We start from the raw sequence: 19439 nt of genomic DNA on the forward strand, positions 1-19439 counted from the left end.
AGTACAGCATGGGGAGTATAGTTAATGGTGTAATAGTGTTGTATGGTGACAGATACAGCTACATTTGTGTTGAGCATAGCATAATATATAAGGTTGTTGATTCACTGTGTTGTACCCCGGAAACTAACGTAACATTGTGCGTCAACTGTTCTTCAATAAAGAAAGAAAAAAATCCAAAAATTCGTACGGAAACACAGAAGGCCCTTAATAATCAAAAGAATTTTTAAACGGAAACGAAGCTGGAGGTGTCACATGTTCCGATTTCAAAATATATTACAAAACCACCGTATCCAAGACTACGGTACTGGTATAAAAACAGAAACTACAGCCCAATGGCGCGGAATAGCAATAAACTCAGCATATGCGGTCACGTGATCTTGGACGGTGGTGTCGAGAATTCACAGTGGGGACAGGATAGTGTCATCAATAAATGGTGTTGTGGAAAACTGGATGTTCACATATAAAAGGATGAAACTGGAAACTTATCTTACACTGTATGCAAAAATCAATTCACGAAAGGTTAGAGACTAAGATGTAAGACTGGAAATAAAGAAGCAGAGAACAGAATGGTGTTTGCCAGCTGCTGGGGGATTTGGGAAATGGGGACATATTTGTCAAAGAGTACAAAGTTCCAGTTACGCAAGGTGAATCAGTCCTAACGATCCACTGTACGGCTGTCTATAGTTATAATACTATACTACATATTGAAAATTTGCTATTAGTAGGTGTATTATTGAGTGTTATCACAAAAAGTAATGAATAAAAAGGGCAGGAGAAAGTTTTAGGAGGTGATGGATATGTTGATTGCATAGGTAGTGGTAATGATGTTTGGATGTGTGCTTATCAGATTCACCAAGTTGCATAAATTAAATAGGTACAGCTTTTTGTATGTTACTCATACCTCGATAAAGTTGTTTTAAGAAAAATCCTTCGGGGCACCTAGGTGGCTCAGTCGATTAAGTGCCTGACTCTCGATTTCAGCTCCAGTCATGATCTCACAGCCATGAGATCAAGCCCCATGTTGGGCCCCGCACTGAGCATATAAGCCTGCTTGGGATTCTTTCTCTCCTCTGTCTGCCTCTCCTCCCCCTCTCAAAATGAATAAATAAACATTAAAAAAGAAAAAGAAAAAGAAAAATCTTTCAGATGTGCATTGAACATGTTTCCAGAAATGTTTTATTGTTCCTCTTTGTCTAAACCCTAAGCCTTCCCTTTTTCAATTAAACAAGCGTAGATGATTTTTTCCTTGTCTCTATTAGCTTTCTCTCCATTCTCTTATCATTGCCAACAGGAAATTTAACAATATAAATACCATATGATCTGGCAACACCGCTTCCGGTTGTGTATCCCCAAGAATTATAAACAGAGAAGAGATATTTGCATCCACATGTTCATTGCAACAGTAGCCAAACCATGGAAGCAAGCTAAATGACCATCAGTGGATGAATGGACAAAGAAAATGTGGTGTATACATACAACAGAATATTATTCATCCATAAAAAAAGGAAATCCTGCTATACGCTACTACCATAGATGAGTCTCGAGGACTTTTTGTTAAATAAGGCAGTCACAGAAGGACAAACACTGCATGATCCCACCTATATGAAGTATATAAAATACTAAAATAATAAGACAATAAATGGAATGGTTGACCAGGGACTGGGGACAAAGGATATGGGAAATTGCATTTCAATGGGTATAGAGTTTCAGTCACGCAAGATGAAAAAGTTTTAGAGATCATTGTACTTAGAGTTAACAATACTGTATTGTACAGTTAAAAATTTAAGAAGAGATAATCCATGTTAATTTAAAAATGAATATTAATTTTTCTCTTATTAATACTAAAGTTCCTTAAAACATGGAATTCTGAACCACACTGCTGGTCAAGATCCAGCACCACGCCTAGCACATTATGATTTTTTGATAAATAATTTATACGTTCGTGATGATGAATGGTTTACTTTATGACCCACATCAATATCTGCCTTCCAAGCCCAGGGTGAAAAAAAAAAAAAAAAAAAAGACTTCTCTGAGGCATTTCCACTGAGTCATGCTCTTGGAACTTGTAATAAGTAGAATGTAAACTCCAAAAAGCAGAGATTTGGATTGTTGTGGCCAATGCTGTATTTCCTGGAGAGAACAGAAGTGGCCCAGGGAGGCACTCGGTAATACACCATTAATGAAAGAGTGTATGACCTAATTAACAAATAAGTGATCCTCCTTATGCTCTATTCTGCATGGTCCCTAAGCCTCCCTTCTACCGATCTTACTATCTTGAAAAAAGGCCGTCAGAATATTAGTGGAAAGAAATGGATTAGTCTTTGTTACTTTTTCTCTAACATAGAGACAAATACACAATCTTTACAACCAGAAACACTAAGAGCTATCTGGTCCTGTTGAGTAAAATATACATGTCTCGTTCTCCGCAACAGGATACTCTCTCTTTATATTAACTCAAACAATGCTGACAGCCATTGAGAACCAGGACAATGAGGAGAGAAGACCCCAAGCCAGACTTGTGTTCCTGCCCTTTTTTCACCTCACGGACGCCACCTAGTGCATATGTCAGGTTGTGTCTCCCCTACATCCCGTAACCAACTCTCTTTCCTATTCACCTCCATGGTTAGGGCGTCTCCAGCATTCTTCCTTCCGTTCCAGAGTGCAGCTTTTCTAAGTGCCTTTAAGGCCTCCTCGGGTTTGTTGGTCATAATCAGCCATCGAGCAGACTCCATCAGCCACCTGATCAAAGAAGACAGAGAGGTGCAGTCAATTCTCATGTACCCATTTTTCACATATTCTTTGGCCTGAAATGCCTCTACCCTCCCATCTGATACCTACCTCTTGTTTTGTTGTGCCAGCCAATAGAAAAGCAGCTGATTCTGTAACTAGGAAACTGTAAGGATAACCTCTCCTCGCAGTACACTTTCACTAATGGCAACATTGAGTAGGAGTCATATTGCCCCCCCCATCTTATTCAGGGGGATGTTACCAGGTTTGGCAAATCAAAATAACGTGCCTTGTTAAATCTGAATTTAGATAAACAGTGAATATGAGTAACTCTTGAGTATAACTATGTCCCATGCAATATTTTGGACACACTTACACTGAAAAGTATTTGTTGACTTGAAATTTTACTTTAACGAGATGCCCTGTATTTTATCAGGTTAGTAAATAAAAGCACAGAAATCTCAAATAAACATAAATTTCATATAAACAATGGATAATTTTTCGCGTAGCTATGCTTCCTGCAGTATTTGGAAAGTTACACACACACACAAATGTATTATCTATCTGAATTTCAAATTTAACGGAGTGTCCTTGATATTATCTGACAACCGTACGTGTTCAGCTTCTTGACCTGCACGCTGGACGCTTATTAGGAGAGCATGTGCTCAAGTGTTAACTAAGGATCAAACAGAATTCTTATGTCCTCATTCCATGTATCTTGTATCCAGTATCCTCTAAGACAAAGGGAAGAAGAAAGCTTATACCTTGAGGAAAGAAAAAGGACAAATAATGGTACAGAAGTCACCAGCTGAAGGGTATGCCAGTCTCGAATGGCAAAAGCCAGTCCTCCCAGGATCATCTGTCCTACGCAAGCACCACAGATGGTCATTGCTATTCCCGTGGCTTGGAATTGGGGCACTGTCCATTCTACAACTGAACAACGACAACAGAAAAACAAACAAGCAGGATTTTGACTTCAAAGTTGGGATTTCAAAGTCAAAGTTAAGTCTTGGAGAGTGTCAATATCCGAAGTTTTTACTTACTGAGCATCACAGAGTTTGTCAGGATGGTCATGGTAGAAAAGCCAGCCAAGAAGCGTAGGGTGCAATAAATGAAGAAGGTGGGCGCGAAGGCTGCACAGGTGTCAGTAACGGCGAGCTGGAGGAAACACCACCTGAGAATTAACTTCCTCCCAAACCTGAGGAGTGGGAACAGGTTAGCTACAGGAAGTATAACAACTTGATGGAAAAATTAACAAAAAGAAGGCACGCTTTGAAGTTTAGGGGGTGTTTTAATAAGTGAAACTTTGTCCTTGAGACTTGAAAGAATCAACAGATCATCAGCCTTCCTGTTTGTAAATAGATCCTTCTTCCCGGAAGCAACCTTCCTGTTTGTAAATAGACCCTGAGTATAACCAAGCTTCTTCCCCAGTCTTCTACCAGAACTTTGAGGCCAATTGAAGCCGTATAAGACAGGTTGCAACGCTGGAGATTTTAACACATCACAAATGTCCCTTGGACTATCACATGCAGTTAACATAGTAGAGAGTCAGTGCAGTATCGACAACACAAGGGATCTGGGGTGCCTGGGTGGCTCGGTCAGTTAAGCGTCCAACTCTTGGTTTTGGCTCAGGTCACGATCACGTGGTTTGTGAGACCGAGCCCCGCATCAGGCTCTGTGCTGACAGCAGGGGGCCTGCCTGGGATTCTCTCTCTCTCTCTCTCTCTCTGCCCCTCCCCTGTTCATGCGCTCTTTCCCTCTCTCTCAAAATAAATAAATTTAAAAAAATGGACCGAGTTGTGTCCCCCTCCCCAAAATCATATATTGAAGCTCTGATCCCCAGTGAAATGGTATTTGGAGATGGGCTTTGGGGGAGGTAATCAGGTTTAGATGAGATCATGAGATTGGGGTCCTTAGGATGGGATTAGTGCCCTTATAAGAAGAGGTATCAGAAAGATTTCTCTCCTTCTCTTTCTGCCATTTGAGGCTGTAGCAAGAAGACAGCTGTCTTTAAGCCAGGAAGGGAGCTCTCACCGGGAACCAAATCTCTCTGCACCTAAATCTTGGGTTCTCAGTCTCTGAAACTTGAGAAAATAAATTTCTGATGTTTATGCCTCCTAGTCTACGGTATTTTGTTGTGGTAGCCTAAGCTGACTAAGACAGGATCTAAATCTGTACTTGGGACTCCGGGACCATGCAGGTCATGGCTAAATTATGTAAAAGGAACATCCATGGAACAACACATCAAAATTGCTGATGGGTTGCCTAAGAGCCTCTCTCTGCCACGTCTGGGTCTTGAACATTTTTTCCCTCAAATAAGATGGATGGGAGCCACAACCCAGACACAGAACTTAGAGCAAGTTCTCGAAGGAAAGGATTGGGTAAGATGAACATCAAGAAACAGAGAAGGAGAAGGTATTTTTAAAAAGGAATGAGAATTCTGTGCTTCACAGTTTTCTGGGAGAGAGGGCCTTTTTCTAGACAACTTGGATAAGATGCCTGTGCTGGTTCTGTATGACCAGTAATACTTATAAACAGACAAACAAGGGGATCGGACAAGGGCTCTTAAATCCTTCTACCCTTGCAGAATATTTATATTATGATGCGTTGTTAAATCTTTTATATTCTGAATACTTATATCACATGCATTTGTCTCTCCATTTTTTTTTTTTTCAACGTTTTTAATTTATTTTTGGGACAGAGAGAGACAGAGCATGAACGGGGGAGGGGCAGAGAGAGAGGGAGACACAGAATCGGAAACAGGCTCCAGGCTCCAAGCCATCAGCCCAGAGCCTGACGCGGGGCTCGAACTCACGACTGCGAGATCGTGACCTGGCTGAAGTCGGACGCTTAACAGACTGCGCCACCCAGGCGCCCCTGTCTCTCCGTTTAAAATGGAATAAAATCTATGTAAATAAATGCTATAATTAATGAAATGATGTCATGACAATCATTGGAAAGTCTGGTCCATCAAAACGAAAAGCAGCTGTATTAAAGAGAATGACAAATACATGATTTCACTCATACGTGGAATTTAAGAAACACAACAGATGAACGAACATAGGAGAAGGGAAGGAAAAATGAGATAAAAACAGAGATGGAGACAAACCATAAGAGACTCTTAAATACAGAGAACAATTTGGGGGTTGCTGGAGGGGAGGACGGTGGGGGGATGGGCTAAATGGGTGATGGGCATTAAAGAGGGCACTTGTTGGGATGCGCACTGGGTGTTATATGTAAGCGATGAATCACTGGGTTCTACTGAAACCAATAGGACACTGTATTTTAACTAGCTTGAATTTAAATAAATTAATTAAAAATAATAAAATAAAATAAAGATTATATCATGTAGGAGCACCTGAATGGCTCAGTCAGTTGGGCGTCCAACGGTTGATTTTGGCTCCTGTCATGATCCCAGGATCGTGGGATCGAGCCCCATGATGGGTTCCTCACTGAGCATGCAGCCTGCTTAAGATTCTCTCTCTTCTTCTGCCCCTCTCCCCTGCTTGGGCTTTCTCTGTCTCTTTAAAATAAAAAAATAATTAAAAAAAAATTTTTTTAAAAGATAGATCATGTGCATTCTCACAGGGAAAAGTCACATATAAAACTTATTAAATGTAGCGCATTTAAAGTGGCAGGCATTTGGCAATAATCTGGTTGTCCATCACCAAAAAATGGATTAGAGCATCATAATGCATCTCCACTGTGGAGCACCATGCAGCAACCAGAAGAATGAACTAGAAGTATCTGTAGAAATGCGTATGTCCCTCAAAACCATAGCGGTGTTTGCACAAAAGAAAAAGAAAGAGATAATCACACATTTACATAAATATGTGAATTAAAATATATGTAAACCAAACAATGTCATGTATTTTGTAAAAACCCATATGAATGTAAAGAAATAGAGTTAATGCATTATCATGAACCCTATATTGGGAAGAAGGAAATGGGACTGGGGCATAAGGAAAAAATGAAACAGATACATATACCCATGAAAGGAATTCATGGCTAGACTAATGAGGACACTGTCTCACGAAATGAGCAGTACGATCATTCAGCCATCGATGGTTGATATTCAAAAGAAGAGAAATTTGTGCTGTGTAAAATATAAAGCTATTGTCTCATTAATTATTTTTTTGCTTATTTTTTTGAATGAAATTTATTGTCAAATTGGTTTCCATACAACACCTAGTGCTCATCCCAACAGGTGCCCTCCTCAACGCCCATCACTCACTTTCCCCTCCCTCCCACCCCCCATCAACCCCCAGTCTATTCTCAGTTTTTAAGAGCCTCTTATGGTTTGCCTCCTTCCCTCTCTGTAACTTTTTCCCCCCCTACCTCTTCCCCCTCATCTTCTGTTAAGTTTCTCAGGATCCACATAAGAGTGAAAACATATGGTATCTGTCTTTCTCTGTGTGACTTATTTCACTTAGCATAACTTTCTCCAGTTCCATCCATGTTGCTACAAAAGGCCATATTTCATTCTTTCTCATTGCCAAGTAGTATTCCATTGTGTATATAAACCACAACTTCTTTGTCCATTCACCAGTTGATGGACATTTAGGCTCTTTCCATAATTTGGCTATTGTTGAGAGTGCTGCTATAAACATTGGGGCACAAGTGCCCCTATGCATCAGCACTCCTGTAGCCCTTGGGTAAATTCCTAGCAGTGCTATTGCTGGGTCATAGGGTAGGTCTATTTTTAATTTTTTGAGGAACCTCCACACTGTTTTCCAGAGTGGCTGCACCAGTTTGCATTCCCACCAACAGTGTAAGAGGGTTCCCGTTTCTCCACATCCTCTCCAGCATCTTTCGTCTCCTGATTTGTTCATTTTAGCCACTCTGACCGGTGTGAGGTGATATCTCAGTGTGGTTTTGATTTATATTTCCCTGATGAGGAGCGACATTGAGCATCTTTTCACGTGCCTGTTGGCCATCCGGATGTCTTCTTTAGAGAAGTGTCTATTCGTGTTTTCTGCTCATTTCTTCACTGGATTATTTGTTTTTCAGGTGAGGAGTTTGGTGAGTTCTTTATAGATTTTGGATACTAGCTCTTTGTCTGATATGTCATTTGCAAATATCTTTTCCCATTCCATCGGTTGCCTTTTAGTTTTGTGTTTAATTGTGTAATTTGTGTTTAATTTTGTGTTTAATTGTGTAATTTGGCTATATGTTCACCATGACTCTGCCCACCAGCATGCAGAGGAAGATTACTCTTCCCAGTCTTATATTTTTTTATTTTAAATTGTTATTAATTTTTTTTAGAGGGAGAGATAGAGTGCAAGCAGGGGAGAGGGGCAGCAGAAGGAGAGAGAGAGAGAGAGAGAGAGAGAGAGAGAGAGAGAATCTGACGCAGGCTCAACACTCAGCACAGAGCCCCATGTGGGGCTCTATCCCCTGGGATCATGACCTGAGCCAAAATCAAGTCAGAAGCCCAACCGACTGAGACACCCAGGCGCCACCCCCCTAGTCTTATATTTGTTACAGTCTTACATCTGCATTCTGGCCAAGGACTGTGGACAAAAGTGACCTAAGCCATTCCCAGGCCTGTCCATATAAGGTCTACTCGGGTCCTGCTCATTCCTTCTGACAACATGGCTGGAAACAAAAAATGTGCTGATGAAAAAGTCACACAATGGAAGGTGCTGGTTCCTTGAGCCACTGCCTAGAAGATGGGGGCCACATGACTCACACCAAACTATGATAACAGCGAGAATCACGATTTTATTAAAATAACCAATTATAATTCTTGGGTTCTTACTGTAACTAGCTACCTTGGCTAACACAGTAATGTTTTAATAATTGTGTTTGACGAGGGGCACCTGGGTGGCTCAGTCGGTTGAGCGTCCGACTTGGGCCCAGGTTATGATCTCACAGTTCACGGGTTCGAGCCCCACGTCGGGCTCTGTGCTGACAGCTTAGAGCCTGGAGCCTGCTTCGTATTCTGTGTCTCCCTCTCTCTCTGCTCTTCCCCAGCTCATGCTCGCACTCTGTCTCTGTCAAAAATAAATAAACTTAAAAAAAAATTTTTTTTAAATAATAATTGTGTTTGATGCAGGTAATTAGAGAAGCTTTGTGTGTGTTTCTTTTTTTGGCTATATGTTCATTCCCTAATTATTTGAAAAAATATTTTATTTGAAAAGAAAATGTGATGTAGATCTGTAAACATAAGTGTAAAAAGAAGTTACAGGGGTGCCTGGGTGGCTCAGTCAGTTAAGCATCCAACTTTCGGCTCAGGTCATGATCTCGCAGTTCACAAGTTCGAGCCCTGCGTTGGATTCAGTGCTGACAGCTCAGAGCCAGAAGTCTGCTTCAGATTCTGTGTCTCACTCTCTCTCTGCCTCTCTCCTGCTCGTGCTCTGTCTCTCTCTCTCCCCCTCTCAAAAATAAATAAAAAGATTTTTAAAAATTAAAAAGAGGTTACAAAATTACATACTCACTTTTACCAAATTTATCTAAAACATATATTTGTGATGTCTGTAAATATGATAAATTGAATGTTGGCTCCCACTTGAGCGGATTTGTTCTTAGCTTCTTATTTCGAAAATTTTTAAATATGGAAGTTTAAATGAATACTATAATTAACACTGGTATAATTCCCAAACAGATTCACCACTAGATAGCATTTTGCTATATTTGCTTTATTTCTTTGCATGTGTGAACACACACACACACACACCCCCCACTCACAGACTCTTTTTGTTGAACCATTTCAATGGCAGTTACAGACTCCTAATTTTTTTTAGCATGCGTGTATTAAGAATACAAGCGGTTTCGAGAGGCGCCTGGGTGGCTCAGTCAGTTAAGCATCCGACTTCAGCTTAGGTCATGATCTCATGGTTCGTGAGTTCAAGCCCTGCGTTGGGCTCTGTGCTGACAGCTCAGAGCCTGGAGCCTGCTACAGATTCTGTATCTCCTTTGCTCTCTGCCCTCCCCTGCTCGCACTCTGTCTCTCTCTCTCAAAAATAAAGAAACAATAAAAAAAAAAAAAAGAATACAAGCAGTTTCTTATATCATTACAACTCTGACATCACACCTAAAGAAAACTAACAATAATTCCACCGCCAGCTATCAGACAATATTCAAGTTGCCCAAAAGGTCCTCCAAATGATTTTCTCATTGTTATTTTTCTTTTTTTCCCATCTATGCTCCAGTATTTACACATTGTATATGATTGTTATGTTTTTGTGAATCTTTTAAAATCTAGAATGATCACTCCATTCACTTTTCTCGGGACATTACCTTTTTGAAGAGTTTAGGTCGGTTGTCTTGTAGAATGGGAATTATGAACGATTTAAGATTTTTTAATTAAAAATTTTTTTCAAATGTCTATTCTTGAGAAAGAGGGAAACAGAGCACAAGCAGGGGTGGTCAGAGACAGGGAGACACAGAATCTGAAGCAGGCTCCAGGCTCTGAGCTGTTAGCACAGAACCCCATGCAGGGCTCGAACTCTCGAAGTCTCCAACTGTAAGACCATGACCTGAGCGGAAGTCGGATGCTTAACTGATTGAGCCACCCAGGCGCCCCTTTTTCTAAGTTGTTTTAATGTTTATTCATTTTTCAGAGACAGAGAGAGAGCATGAGGGGAGAAGGGGCAGAGAGAGAGGGAGACACAGAACTTGAAGCAGGCTCCAGGCTCCAGGCTCTGAGCTGTCAGCACAGTGCCAGACTCAGGGCTCAAACCCACGAACCGTGAGATCATACATAATCTGAGCCAAAGTCAGACACCTAACCAACCAAATATATACAATATATATATGTATATATTTTATCTACATTCTAATTTTTTACCATGAGCACGTGTTTTTTGGTCTGAAAATAACAAAAGGTTAAAAAAAAGTAAAGTACGTGTTTGCATCTTATTTGCTGGCGGCTCGGAGAGTCCTTTCAACGTGAGGTGAGAATAGGGAAGGAATATTGTTGCTGATGGTCAGTAAAGAACAAGTAGACAGTTTCAACTCTATCAATGTCTCCTCTTCAGCCCAACTTCTTAATGTTCCTGTGACCCAGAAAGAAGGTAGGCAGAAAATAACCTCATGACATTCTGTATATTCTCAAAGTCGGTATGATGGATCAAGGCGTTACAATAAAGTCTTTCTTCACCATCAAAGTGCTTGAATGTGCCAGCAATGATCACTTTTCTCCAAACCCTGAGAGGCAGGGGTCCCGCTCCCATCTCTTGCAGTCTGGAATAAGTAAGTAGGGTGAACATAAAATTTTCAGCTTCAGTGGGGTACTTTTGAAACCAAGAAGGAGTGTTATTACTCATTAAGCTGAGAATGTACCAGCAGATGGGATGATTGGTCTCTAAAAAATAAATAAATAATAGAAAATGGGCGATGACATTGGATATTTCAAGGGAAGGGGTTCTAGGAACCGATGCTGAGTAAGTCTATCTAAGCTCAGACAAGTGTTCCTTGAGCACAAGGAGACTATGATCACGTTGCTAAGGTAGTTTTCTGGATTTCAATAGCCCATGTCCATAGCCTTGGCCACCCTCACCAGGGGTTTAGACCGTTGGCTCCTCCTGGGGTACACCAACAATGTACTTCTGAATTGGAACTAAGGAGAGAAGTTCAAGTTGTGTGAGAAGTTCAAACCAGCACGTTTTCGCTTGCTTTCCATCTGAACATGTGAAATATCTATTCAACACAGGAAAGGAGGAAGATCCCCGGACAAAAATATGAAACTGATCATTTTAAGTTGTAGATGAAAGTAGTATTCGAATGGGTAGGAGGGGTGTTCACATCATAATGGATGCTGGCCTTGACACCGAAGCAGCCATTTCGAATCTCCTCGCTTGGCCGTATATTGTTCCCCCTGTCCCCCTGTAATGGGAGGGTCATGGGAAGATGGCTACTTGGGTACTTATTGAGTACAGCCTTGGCTAAGGGTTGTATTTGGGACAGATTGCTTTCAAGCAGGTCCATATTCTTAGGATCGTTTGGCTCTACCTGCTATCTCCTGCTGCGTGACTAATAGGCACTTCCAATACATTATGCCCCAAACGGAAATCTTGACTTTCTCCTCCCCATGCGCTGCTTTCTCTGTTTTCCTTCATATCACTAAACAGTGTCAGCATTTATCCATTTTCTCAGGCTGAAGATATTGCCTTCTGTTTGCCACACCAAAGCCTCCTTCTTAAGAATCCAAAAGCATCAGGAAACTCTGTTGCATTTACCTACAAAATACGTTCCAAATACAGCTACTTGTTACCGTTTCCAAGACACCTTCTTAATCAATTAATTAATTAATTTTTTAAATTATTGCTACCAAAGAAGGCCTTTCTTCTTCTTCTTCTTCTTCTTCTTCTTCTTCTTCTTCTTCTTCTTCTTCTTTTTTAAACATTTATTTAGTTTTTGAGACAGAGTAAGCCAGGGAGGGACATAGAGAGAGTCACAAAATCCAAAGCAGGCTCCAGGCTCTGAGCTGTCAGCACAGATCCCGCCGGGGGGCTCGAACTCGCGAACTGCGAGATCATGACCTGAGCCGAAGTTGGACACTTAACCCACCAGTGCAGCCAGGCACCCCTACACCTTCCTAGTTTAAATGCCCACCATCTTTCCTAAGGATTATTTTGAGAGCCTCTTAAACCGTTTCCCTACCACCACTCTGGCTCTCCCCGTGAATTATCAAAGGAGCATCAAGCATCAAGAATAAGATTTAGGGGCGCCTGGGTGGCGCAGTCGGTTAAGCCTCCGACTTCAGCCAGGTCACGATCTCGCGGTCCGTGAGTTCGAGCCCCGCGTCGGGCTCTGGGCCGATGGCTCGGAGCCTGGAGCCTGTTTCCGATTCTGTGTCTCCCTCTCTCTCTGCCCCTCCCCCGTTCATGCTCTGTCTCTCTCTGTCCCAAAAATAAATAAAAAAACGTTGAAAAAAAAAAAAAAAAAAAAAAGAATAAGATTTAAAAGGGGCGCCTGGGTGGCTCCGTCGGTGAAGTGTCCAGCTTCGGCTCAGGTCATGATCTCGCGGTTTGTGGTTTCGAGCCCTGCATCGGGCTCTGTGCTGACAGCTTGGAGCCTGGAGCCTGCTTCAGATCCTGTGTCTCCCTCTCTCTCTCTGCCCCTCCCCTGCTCACGCTCAGTCCCTCTCTGTCTCTCAATAATAAATAAGCGTCAAAAAAAAAAAAAAAAAGAATAAGATTTAAAAGATCCTGTCATAATAATCCTCTTAAAAGCCTCTGATGGATACATTTCAGGTTCCAGGAATAAAAGCCTTAAATTCTACTGCTTGCCTTCCACAACCCCAGAAAAGACACATGAACAGAACACACAAAGGAGCTACCTGAGCTTACTAGAGAGTGAACAGAAGCAGGTGGACTGTGGGGGGGAGTGTTTGCTCTCTCCCAGGAGGGCAGATGGAGAACGATACAGGGAGGGTCCTATTTCCATGGCTGTTAGACTGGAGTAAGGTGCAATCGACACAGTAAGCAAAGTGAACGCCATGCATCTTGTGGTCTGGGGAACAAGGCCACCGATGGTGGGGTACTAGAAACAATGAAGAGAGTGAGAGTTCCAGCAAGGGAAAGTGGCAAAGAGGGAATCCTTAAATCGTGTCTACCACACGTCCCCTAAATAGCCACTAAAGCGTGCCTGTAAAGAATAAGCTCAAAGAAGGTCAACTCTAGACAAATTTCTGAACTGAGGTTGGAGCTGTTGTGTAAGAAACAGTCTTGAGTTCAAAATCTGAGGCTTGAAAGTTATTTGCTGAAATAAAGGAATCGGGGGCACCTGGGTGGCTCAGTCGGTTAAGCTTCCGACTTCGGCTCAGGTCACACTCTCGTGGTTCATGAGTTTGAGCCCCGTGTCGGGCTCTGTGCTGACCGCTCAGAGCCTAGAGCCTGCTTTGGATTCTGTGTCTCCCTCTCTCTCTGCCTCTCTCCCCGCCCCGCTCATACTCTGTCTCTGTCTCAAAAATAAACACTAAAAAAAAAATTAAAATTAATAAATAAATGGAATCAGCGTTACTGGTGAGTAACAATGGCAAATAGAATCTTCAAGCTTAATATTATCATATTCAAGATATAATTCATAGTATCCTGGCATGGGAAGAACCAAGAAAATGGAAATCCATTCCCAATAGACTGGAAATCTGGCGGACCTTCTGCTAAGAGGAGACAAAGTTTGGAACTAACCCACAAGGATTTTAAAGTGGTGACATAACTATCCTCTAAGACAGAAATAAAATATGATTTTAACATATGAAAATCACAGCTCAGAAATCAGCATTCTCAGAGAGACGGCAACAGATAAGCCAAAAATAAGTGAAATTCGAGAGCTGAAAAAGTAGCTTCTGATATAAAAATTCACTAGATGGGCTTAACGATTATATTGACACAAGAGAGACTCTTTGAAGACAGATCAGTAGAGGCTGTAGAAGGTCAAGGGCAGAGAGAAATGATTTAAGAAGGCGAACAAAAAGCCTCAGAGTGCTATTACAGCAGGAAGCAGCAAATAGTTCCTGTAGAGAGCCAGATAACTATTATTTTAGGCTTTATGAACCACATGTTCCTATTTTTTCTTTGTTCCATTAAACTACTTTGTGTGTGTGTGTGTGTGTTTTAAAATAGACTCTATTTTTTAGACCGGTTTTAAGTTGACTGCAACACTGAGCAGAAAGTACAGAGATTTCCCATACGTCCTGCCCCCACTCATGCACAATGTCCCCACCTATCAATATCCTGCACCAAGTGAAACAGTTGATACAATTGAACCTACAACGATACATCATTATCCCCCAAAGTCCACCGTTTACATTGGGTCCACTCTTCGTGTTGTACATTCTGTGGTTTTTGACACGTGTGTATTGACAGGTACCCACCATTACAGCATCCTGCAGAGTAGTTCACTGCCCTAAAGCCTCTGTGATGTGCTTATTAATTTCTCTCTCTCTCCTTCCAACGCCTCATTTTTTTACTATCTCCATGTTTTTTTTCACTTTTAGCACTGAATAATATTCCATCGTCCGGATGTACAACAGCGTATATGCATTCACCTACTGAAAGAAATGTTGGTTGCTTCCAAGGTTTGGAAATTACAGAGAAAGCTGCTATAACCGTAGGTAGACTTTTGTGTGGACATAAGTTTTCAATTCCTTTGGGTAAATACCAAGGAGCACGACTGCTGAATTGTGTGACAAGAGTATGCTTAATTTTTTTCCCTTCCCTTATGAGAGCAAGAGAGAGAGAGAGAGAGAGAGAATATCTCAAGCAGCCTCCATGCTCAGCCCAGAGCCCAACGTGGGGCTCGATCCCAAGACTGTGAGATCATGACCTGAGCCCAAATCAAGAGTTGGATGCTCGGGGCGCCTGGGTGGCTCAGTCAGTTAAGGATCTGACTTCGAGTCAGGTCATGATCTCACAGTCAGTGAGTTCGAGTCCTGCATTGGGCTTTGTGCTGACAGCTCAGAGCATGGAGCCTGCTTCAGATTCTGTGTCTCCCTCTCTCTCTCTGCTCCTCCCCCAATCATGCTCTGTCTGTCTCTCTCTGCCTCTCAAAGATGAATAAATGTTTAAAAAAATTGAAAAAATAAAATAAAATACATTTAAAAACAAAGAGTTGGATGCTCAACCAACTAAGCCACCCAGGCGCCCCTGGCTTACATTTTTTAAATACCATGATGTCAAGCATCTTTTCATGTGTTTATGTACCATTTGTACATCTTTCTTAAAGAAATGTATATTCAAGCCCTTTATTCATTGAAAAAAAATTTTTTTGTTTATCTTTTTGTTGTTGAGTTGTGGGAGAATGTTAAACCCATTCCATTGGTCTATTTGCCTATTTTTATGGCTTATATATAATTGACAAATATTTTCTCCCATTACATAGGTTATCATTTCACTTTCTTGATAATGTGCTTTGATGTACATAAGTTTTTAATTTTTAACAAAAATTTTAATGTTTATTTCTGAGAGAAAGAGAAAGAGAGAGAGCAAGGAGGGGCGGGGCAGAGAGAGAGAGGGAGACACAGAATATGAAGCAGGCACGAGGTTCCGAGATGTCAGCAGAGAGCCTGATGCAGGGCTCGAACCCACGAACCGGAGATCATGACCTGAGCCGAAGTCACACGCTTAGCCGACTGAGCCACCCAGGTGCCCCCAGAAAGTTTTTAATTCTTGATGAAGTCTGATCTATCTGTCTAGTTTTTGGCCACCCAGGCTTTTGGTGACATACCAAAGAATCCATTGCCAAACCCAAAGTCATGTAGATTTACCCTAATGTCTTCTTTTAAGAGTTTTATGGTTTTAGCTCTTATCTTTAAGTCACTAATCCATTTTGTGTTAACATTTGTTATGGCTTTAGGTAAGGATCACACTTTATTATTTTGCATGTGGGTATCCAGTCATCACAGCCCCTTTTGTTGAAGGGGCTATATTTCACCAACTGCATGATCTTGGCACCCTTTTCAAAAACTGAATCAGCCACAGATATGTGGTTTTATTTTTATTCCTGTACGTGGGTGGCTCTGCGTTACAGAACTGTTAGACATGGGCCCGCTGACTCTGAACACTTTTATAAGCTACATTTACTGTCATACATTCAGAGTTCCCAGTTTTGAGCTGCCCTAACAGATAACATTATGCTGGTAGGTGGTAAAGGGAAACTTAATCCCCCATAATCCTCAGAGGAGAGGTGCTCAGTGCTGGCAATGGTTGGTTGTGTAATTCAGGAGATGTACCGTCAGGCATAGGATACACCCACGCAAATGGTAATGGCAGTTGTCATTAGATTAATTACATGGTTGATTTTTTTTAATGTTGATTTATTTTTGAGAGAGAGGAAGAGAGAGAGAGAGAGTGAGTAGGAGGGGCAGAGAGAGAGGGAGACACAGAATCTGGAGCAGGCTCCAGGCTCTGAGCTGTCAACACAGAGCCCGATGTGGGGCTCGAACTCATGAACCATGAGATCACAACCTGAGCCAAAGTCAGACATGGTTGAAAACTTACCTTTACATGGTTGAAAACTTACCTTTAAAGTGCTTTATTTTCGGCAACAAAAATATCAATCGAGGTTACTGGAAAAGGTTTTTTCTATACACCATCAAAACACATTGCTGTGGACACCCCAAGTTTAATGGGAATGCCTGCCCATCACACTTGGGAAACAGGGACATGATGACCATGCTCTGGAAATCCATAAGCACTCAGTTCACAGGGTCCAGGAGGGACTGAATATGGCCTCCCAGGCCAAAATCTGCAACACTGTTTTACATATGTGTGCCTTCAGACAGGCTGGATCTTTTGTCATGAAGCATCTTCCTCTGTTCCCACGGCTAACTTTTTCTCACCTTCCTAAACCACATGTTGTGTCACCTCCTTCATAAACCCTGTCCTAAAATGTCCCCATGTCTGCTGGAGCTGGTGTTTCTGTGTCCTGTATACTGAGCTCACAGCTGACAAAATAGCATTTGCTATACTGACTGTGATTCCCCATGTATTTCTAGACCCCTCAGGACTAAGGAAACCCCAGGACAGTGTAAGTAACAACAAGTGTTGCTTAATGGAAGAATGGTATGTTAGTTCATGAAAATACCCCCGAGAAAATATCCCAGTGATCCAGAGACACTCACCTGTCTGATAAATGGCCAAATATGATGTTTCCCACCAACATGCCAGCCATGAATAAGAATTTGGTCACTGATTTCAGTGACTGAGATTCACACACCAGGTCCCACTGGAAGAGAAGGAAACCAGCAAAGGAGCGCTCTATAGCAGCCTATAACCCCTCATGGAAACCTGATTGAAACAGCTAAGATATAGGGCGCCTGGGTGGCTCAGTCGGTTGAGCGTCTAACTTTGGCTCAGGTCACGATCTCACAGTTTGTGAGTTCGAGCCCCACATCGGGCTCTGTGCTCACAGCTCGGGGCCTGGAGCCTGCTTCAGATTCTGTGTCTCCCTCTCTCTGCTCCTCCCCTGCTCACACTCTGTCTCTCTCTCAAAAATAAAGATTAAAAAAAAATTTTTTTTAAAGAAACAACTGAGATGATTTACAAGCTTCTGTATATCAGCCCCCCTTCTTCCAATTTCCATTTGTTTTTTGCATTAGCTGACCGTTATCATTCAGGTATCAGCTTAAATACAACTTCCTGTAAAAAGACTCATCTAAACCTGTTGGCTATATTCACGCCTCGTTTTATTTCATATGAAGCGGTTCTCAGCCTGGGCCACAGAATGCAATCCTTTGAAGGGCTTTAAACGTTTACCGATGGCAGAGTTTCACTACCAATCTCCTAAGGCTGGCCGGAGACACAGTCAGTGCTTTGGGAAGTTTTGATCAATATCCCCAGATGTGTCTCATTTGCAAACAACACCTTTAACACATTACACAAACTATGTGTTTAACCTTTGGTCTTTCTAAGAATAAAAGCCGTATAATCTCAAGGTCACGTCTACTTTTTAGCTCATGAGACTCATAAAATATGCAGATTGGTGGTATCTAAGAAAGACGTAACTACTATTTGCTGAAATAATAAAGAACGAGCACCCAAACAGTGATTCAAGAACTTGGAGCATGTTCGTTATTTGTGCTATTACCTCTAAACACCCGGACCTAGTACTCGCAAGAGGCAAATGGGACCTCTTACCTCCGTCACGATGGTGGAGGGAAAGGAGCTCTGGTCATACACCCAGCCGTCCACACAGGGTTCCGTGTCCAGCTCATTTGTGTTAGGGAAGGTCCCATTCAGGTGAAGGAGCCCCCATTGCAGGTGGAGGAAGCGATGACACTTGTCTGGCCTCAGGTTTGAGTCCAGTGGAATGGAGATTCTCAGGAGGGCGTCTTGGTTGAGGATCCCAGTGCTGTTAGCAGAGACCGTGTCATTGTCGAGGATGTGGACCCAGCAGCGGTGACCAGGGACGATTGCAGTGAAGCTCTCCAATAAAACGTGAGGGTACGCTATGAGGTTGAAGATGCTGTAGAAAACTATCTGAAGGATGTGGAATCTCCCCCGGCCTCCAACTTGATCCAGAAGGTCCTGAAAGGCCATCGTGGCCGAACAAGCGATCTCCAACGTGAGCAAAATGACTTTATTACGCAAAGTTCAAAGGGAGAAAGTTCTCCATTCAGTACGTCACAGTAAGCGTGTGTTGATCCTGATCCCACTTTTTCCTCAATGGGCCCCAGAAGCTGTTTCTCCAGGCTCTTTGGGGGGAGCAGGTGGGTAACCGCTGTCTTTAAAGTCACCAAGCGGTATTTTGCTGAGGTACTTCCAACAGCTGACAGCCAACACTGTTTAAAGGTGTTCTTTGCAAAAATTCTTTTCGTCAGCAGTGCCCTGAAGTGGCATTGAACTTCGATCCCCACGTCTGTAAATAAAATAAACCTACTGCGTGGGTTGCAATGCCTGTCAGGACGTGTCGCTTGTGAGACCTCACAGCGAACGGCTTGGGATTGTCCTGTGAAAAGTACTGAAGGTCAGCGCGCGGCTTGTGTAGTCCTGAATTTTGATTAAAAGAGTTAATGAAAGTCACTGTGAGTTAAACTCAAGCAAGTGCAATGTGGTGCAATCCTTCCATTTTGGAAAGTAACATTCTGCTTCACTTCAGATGCAACCATGGGTTCACAGGGAAAAGAAATTACTCGAAATGTGGGCAGGGTGGGTAGCGATGGAGGGCGGGGGCTAAGTCAGTGGTAAGCTCAGAAAGGCATTTACTTTTTTACAGGCTTATTGATTTCTTCGGGTAATGTTTGTGAAGACCAGTTCTGTGCCAGG

The 19439-nt window shown here is 42.2% G+C and overlaps 1 protein-coding gene across 4 annotated transcripts in view; it reads right to left on the reverse strand.

Moving 5' to 3' along the window:
- LOC109246620 (organic anion transporter 7-like) overlaps positions 1-18842 on the reverse strand; it is a 34343-nt gene extending 15501 nt beyond the window's left edge. For 3 of the 4 annotated variants that reach the window (XM_019414740.2, XM_019414738.2, XM_019414741.2), the window contains exons 1-5: positions 18312-18842; positions 17297-17400; positions 3771-3925; positions 3492-3660; positions 2616-2739 (exon numbers count right to left, since the gene is read on the reverse strand). In XM_019414740.2, the coding sequence (XP_019270285.2) occupies positions 2616-2739; positions 3492-3660; positions 3771-3925; positions 17297-17400; positions 18312-18713 (954 nt within the window). In that variant the 5' untranslated portion in view covers positions 18714-18842. The remainder of the gene's footprint in view (positions 1-2615; positions 2740-3491; positions 3661-3770; positions 3926-17296; positions 17401-18311) is intronic. The other variant, XM_019414739.2, reaches the window with a different exon arrangement.
- Positions 18843-19439: the final 597 nt, after the last annotated feature.

This window comes from Panthera pardus, unplaced genomic scaffold (assembly GCF_024362965.1).
Source record: "Panthera pardus isolate Hobbes unplaced genomic scaffold, ASM2436296v1 HiC_scaffold_12, whole genome shotgun sequence".
NCBI classification, from domain to species: domain Eukaryota; kingdom Metazoa; phylum Chordata; class Mammalia; order Carnivora; family Felidae; genus Panthera; species Panthera pardus.